Source organism: Rhea americana, unplaced genomic scaffold (assembly GCF_003343005.1).
Source record: "Rhea americana isolate MKP2758 unplaced genomic scaffold, rheAme1 scaffold_57, whole genome shotgun sequence".
In the NCBI taxonomy this organism is placed as follows: Eukaryota; Metazoa; Chordata; class Aves; order Rheiformes; family Rheidae; genus Rhea; species Rhea americana.
The window spans coordinates 3,937,758-3,943,757 of NW_028186723.1; the positions used below are offsets into that span (position 1 = coordinate 3,937,758).

The window sequence follows — 6,000 nt, forward strand, 5'->3', positions numbered from 1 at the left end:
TTACTTGGCAAGTTTTTGCAGTATTTTCTGCAGTTTTCAAGGTCTTCTATGTAACATGACAACTTACTATAAGAAGATTGCTCCAAGTAGTACCAAAGCAGCTGCAGCTACACAGGTGAAAATGTTTTCCCAGCCTCACCTCTACAATGCATGAGGATTTTAATCACAGGATATTGCAGTGCTAAAAATTACCTTCGGATTTTTCTTATGAATATCAGAGAGATAGGAAAGAAGATGGATAGACAGGAAATGAGAAAATCTATGCTACCTTGGTGAAAGATGAGGAGCATATACACTTGAAGAAAATTGTTTGATTGTGTACCATAATGTCAGGGCAGCTTTCTGAATGTGAATTACCCAATTCTGAATTTTAAAAATGAGCAAACAGAGGGCCTGTCATGGCAAGCATTAATTTGTCATACTTTCCCAGTTTTGGCAAATTTCCCAGTTTTATTTTTCTTGAGAAGATTCAAAATTTAACAGGAACAGTGCAAAAATACTGTGTATTATTTCTTCCAAGAGACATAAACCACTCTGCTCCATTCCTCACGGGATCCAACGCTAAACACAGCAACGCTGTTTCCTCTGTTTTGCAGATGTGTTTTATACAATACCTTCTCCTCAAAGACAGCCCATGGACTTGTACGTGCCTACATAGCTCTGCCTGGCGTTCTCCAGGCAGGTGCAGCAGAGGCAATGACACTCTGCTCTATCTATTAGCATTTCTTCTACAAAGCAGAAGCTTCTTCTTACGTTTCCCTTCAGGCTTGGTTCAGACATATGATTTATGTATAGGGGTAGGAAGCGGGTGAACTCTTGTGCACAGATTATAACTGGCTTTTAAACTGGAGAAGTTTCTGGCCACTCTGGAGCCAGATGCAGCCTCTGCTGTGGAAACCTTAAGACTACAAAAACAGTTGCTCCAAGCAACCTTTCTTTTAGAGTGGACGTGGGGCATATGGTAGGATGCAGTTACTCTAGCATCAGAAAAATTTAGTTGAGTGCCCTCATCTGCACATCATCATACATAATTATTTTTTAAATTTTAAACTAATAATGAATTTCTTAAAAATTAACTTTTACTGTGAATGTACCAGCTAAGTCATTTAAAAATTATTTTTAAGGCTTGTTAATCTTTACATTATGGATATACGCTCAGCTTCAGTATTTACTTGACCAAAGACCATACCGTAGCATTATAAACTTGCCACTACTACAGGCCCTTATTGCGTTTGCCTGGAGCAAGTTTGGAGGGAGACTTACAAAGTCATAGCAGCAGTCCTGCTGTCTCCTTTCTCCAAGCAGAGATTTGCCTGCCCCCGACAGTTCTGTGCCAGCTGCATATGCTGAGCATAAGCTCAATAAGCTCAATGTAACAGAGAAATATTTGTGAAAGGAAAAGTGAACCCTCTTGAATAAGCTTAAAGCTTATTGTAGTTAGAAATACTTTCTGCTCTTTTTTTTTTCCTGTCTCCTCTCCCATACCAGTTCTTGTAGCTGATACTGAGAAACTTTTCAAAGGCATCACATTCCTCCTGCATTTCATAGATGGTGTCATTAGATTTCATGAAAGGGCTGCAACATACCGGATATTTGATTCTTTGTGCCATGCACCAAGACTCCATTAGATGTGTTCAAATCAATATTGCAGTGTCTGAAATTTATTAGTTTCTTCTAACACTTCATTTAAATCACCACTGATAAAACATCTCATTCATATTTTTCAGGTGTTGCTTTTCTTCCAGCTAGTATCTCTTATCTTATTGGGACTAATATTTTTGGGATACTTGCACACAAAATGGGAAGGTATGCTTGATTTAAAAATACTAATGATGTTCCAGTCTGTTCCTATCTTGTTTCAGTGTTTCCCAGGGCAGTTCATTAGTAGTGGGAATCATTAAAATTTGTTGTATAGTATTAGTTATCAATCTGGAAAATAATTTTTTGAACTCCTTTGGTTATGTAACTCTGCACTTTAGACATGATGCTGAACCATTCAAGTTCTTTCTAACATCTTAATATCAGTAATGTAATGTCTAAGTGGCATTTCTTCTTTGATAGGTGGCTTTGTGCTTTACTTGGGATGATAATCGTGGGAATAAGTATTTTATGCGTAAGTAAAACAAACCATCTAGATGTTCATGTGTTCATCTTGGAGTACGTGTTTTATCCATGGGATTTTACTAAGGTTTCTGCCTTATGATACATTACTAAACAATGCATAGTTAATATGTTCCAGAACACAATTTTGAGTGCTTTCAAATTTCATTACTTCAAGTCTTTTGAAGGAAATGTAGCTCTTGAAGGAGAAGGATGGTCATTTTTTTGAACTATTGCTCAATTTACAGTTTATTCTTGGTCATAACAGTGTGTCAATGGTGTAATGGCTCAGTTATCTGAAACTGTAGTCCACAAGAGGAATCAAATTCTGATTTGCACATCTGAACAAAGGGTGCCATAAATACCCAGGATTTATCTGAGAAAAAGAAAACTACCCTTTTTGGCATGTGCAGTATGGCATAATTAATTTCCCAAAATTTCATTTATAGGTACCATTTGCTAAAAACATTTATGGGCTCATAGCACCAAATTTTGGAGTTGGATTCGCCATTGGTAAGAAAAATTATTATGACTTTTTACAATCTGTTGCTTTTGTAAAGGTGATATAGTACAAAGTTACCTAGAAAAGTGGTTTTGAGGCTATTCGGATTTTTACATTAGTGACATCTGAGCTGTGATCCAAATTGGTAGGTAAAGCAAGAAGGCTTAAAGGACAGTGCTCAAGGTAATTTGATCTAAGCTGTTATTAGATAAGCCAGATTCTGAAGTCTGTCCAGAATTGCTCCATCAACCTAAATGGATGTTTCAAATAGTCCATGAAATTATACCTTGTTTTCAGACATAAAACAATGCACTGTCTAAAACCTACAATAGTTCCTGCTGTAGAAGAGATTTGTATAGACATTTTCATAGAGAAAAATATACTCTTGAATTTTTGTTCATCTAATAGGAATGACTAAGTACATATGTGTGTACCCCTTTTCAAGTAATATATGTGAACTTTGTTTATGTTGGCCCACACAATGAGACCTGAGTGTGGGTCATGGCTTGTGTTTTCAGCACGTGGCTAGTCAGCAGGTGTTCTCAGTTATCTTTGCATGCAAGGGCATTCCAGGTAGGAAAGAGTTAGAGGAACAATTATGAATTCTGAATATTGCAGCAGTTTTCTCAGAGCTGTCTTGTACTGTTGCTAGCACTGAAAGATCATGATTCAGAAGACACAAGATAAAACTACTCCAATAGTTTTGACTGACTAGGAGCTACTGAAAGCTTTTAGGCCTACAGCAAATGTGAGTTTGTACAAAGTAACTGTCTTCTCAGTGAAAGCTGCTATGAGAAGAAAGAGTCTTTGCATGGACCATCACTGTGAAGCAGCTGACATGCTCTAAGTATGCCGTTAAGTATGTGGTTGGGCTTTTCCTTCGTTTATTTAAGATTAGTTGTCCTTTTAGTTGTTCTTTCATCCCTTTTTAGCACAGAGTTGGCAGAGATATTAAGAGAAAAAGGAATAGGAAGTGGTTTCCTGAAATATATTTCCTTCCCTTACCATAGGAATGGTGGACTCTTCCATGATGCCAATTATGGCCTACCTTGTAGATCTGCGACATGTGTCTGTCTATGGGAGCGTGTATGCGATAGCTGATGTTGCCGTTTGCATGGGGTTTGCATTTGGTAAGTCTTGCCTTTTCTGTTTATAATGTACTTGACAGTAATGAAAAGAGAAATAGGGATGCTGCTAGGAGTGAATCCCAGTGGCATTCACAGGCCCCAGCTTATAAGCTGGGGTAGTTATTTTCAGCAAGAAGTAAGAAGCAGGCAGAAAGGACACAGGGAAATATGTGTGGCTTCTGTTCTCCTCTGCCAAGGCGTTGTTCTCAGCTTCATTAGTTGTAAGAGGCTTGAAGCAGCTAAGCACTGAACAGGGATAAAATATTCCTAATAAAGAGGTCCTGCAACATTTGAAAGTACCCTATGGCTACTCCCCTAACTGTCTGCAAAGGAAGAAACTCCATGCCATCCTGCCATCCCCTTGAGTTTATGATACACAGCTTTGTAGCAAGATGGTGTGCTTAGATGGTGAACTGCCACACAGGAGATGCCTGCCAAGACACACTGGATTTCCTAAAGAGGAAAATCTCGAATTCCTTCGGTGAATGTGGAGCATGGAGCATGTAAAGGTTTATGTTTGAATTACAAAGATATATTTACATTCCTCAAATCGATCTGTAAAGTGGGAGTTTGCATATAAAACTACTGTTGTCTAAAGTGAACGTTGCAACTTTTACGACTGAGCAGTATTCAGAAAAAGGTTCTTATTTATAAAAGGTCCCTCTGCTGGTGGTGCCATTGCAAAAGCAATTGGATTTCCATGGCTCATGACAATTATAGGAATCGTGGATATTCTTTTTGCTCCTCTGTGTTTTTTCCTTCGAAGTCCACCTGCCAAAGAAGAGAAAATGGTAAGCAGAAAAAGGTTTTTTTGCTTTTGTTTCTTCAGTGAAAATGAACAATAACCTATTTCTGCATCTTGGCCTCTAAGTTCCCCAAAACAGAACTGGCACAGTTTATTTCACCCTCATGCATTACCTTTGGAATGAAAAAAACCTCTCTTCATATGTCCAAGATGCATATTAAAAAAAAGCTTTTTGCTATACATATACTACTTACATTATTATACACTCTTGCTGTTACAGTGTCTTTGAAGTCAGTCCTTTTATAGCTTTTACAGTAAAATGAGCAATGATTATTATCAAACAAATAAGCATAGCAAGAGTATCTGAGGATAGAGGCTTTCAGTTTTGCACATATTTGTATTGCAGAATCTCAGCAATTCCAGCTAATCCTTTGTCATGACCTTTGCAGACTGCATTGATCTTTCTACACACTGACTAAGGCAGAAAAGGAAAAAAAAAAAAAAAAACGAGGAGCTGCTGTTGTTTGCCAGAGATATGAAATTTAATGGATGCTCCCCACAGCTGGACATAAGGCAGTGCCAAGTGCAGGTGCTTGCTGGACCATCCATTTAAAAGGCAGGAGTAGGCTTGGGCAAATAAACAGAAGAGAGAGTTCCTTCCCAGAAAGAGCTGTGAGAAAAGAAAATTAATGTGCATTAGGCCTTTCAAAAGGAAATGATATTGTCTGAAGTCTGGAAAAACTAATGATTACAAAAGTTTGGCCTAAGGCTTGAAGAGTAAGTCAGAAGTAAGGGAAGAATGCAATGTAGATAGAGCACCTCACACAGACCTATGAACTTGATTTACGTTAATTAAACTTAGTAATTTGGTTTCTGATTTCATGAAAGATAGGTGAATCTTTACACCTGTGAATGCAGCTGGATGGCTGTGTGTTGAAGTCAGACCTCTGCTGAACATTCAACAGAAATGCTAATGTCCATACTCTGTTTTTTTTTTTCTTTAGGCAATACTCATGGATCACAACTGTCCTGTTAAAACAAAAATGTATACTCAGAACAACATCCAGTCCTATCCAATAGGTGATGATGAAGAATATGAAAGTGATGAATAACATTAAAAGGCATATCAAGTATTTTTGTGTACGAAATGCAGTGTTTCATGTGAAACATCTCATCCAGAAATGTTTTAGTTGTACTGTACTTTTAATGGTGAAATAGTGAAAAACAAAACAACAAAAAAGGTAAATTATTTATTTCCCATGATTATGAAGCAGACTACTAACCGCCTTATAAGGAGGGAAAAAAAAGCTTTTATAGCAGATTTCTATAGTGTTAACCTTTATTTTGTGCAATTTTATCATATTAAGTATTACACAGTATATTTTTGATTAAATGTGTAGTATAAATCTGTATAAATGTGAATTTAAATTTTTTTAATTAACTCATTAGCACACAATATTTCATATTCTAGACTCATAGGAAAGAACTGAGCTGTTGATAGTAAATTATTACCTAATTTAGTCATC

General features: G+C 37.1%; 1 protein-coding gene across 1 annotated transcript in view; it reads left to right on the forward strand.

Moving 5' to 3' along the window:
• SLC18A2 (solute carrier family 18 member A2) overlaps positions 1-5,775 on the forward strand; it is a 28,063-nt gene extending 22,288 nt beyond the window's left edge. The window contains exons 10-15 of the mRNA XM_085319027.1: positions 1,728-1,806; positions 2,062-2,113; positions 2,550-2,613; positions 3,613-3,732; positions 4,387-4,520; positions 5,479-5,775. Of these exons, the coding sequence (XP_085175153.1) occupies positions 1,728-1,806; positions 2,062-2,113; positions 2,550-2,613; positions 3,613-3,732; positions 4,387-4,520; positions 5,479-5,586 (557 nt within the window). The 3' untranslated portion in view covers positions 5,587-5,775. The remainder of the gene's footprint in view (positions 1-1,727; positions 1,807-2,061; positions 2,114-2,549; positions 2,614-3,612; positions 3,733-4,386; positions 4,521-5,478) is intronic.
• Positions 5,776-6,000: the final 225 nt, after the last annotated feature.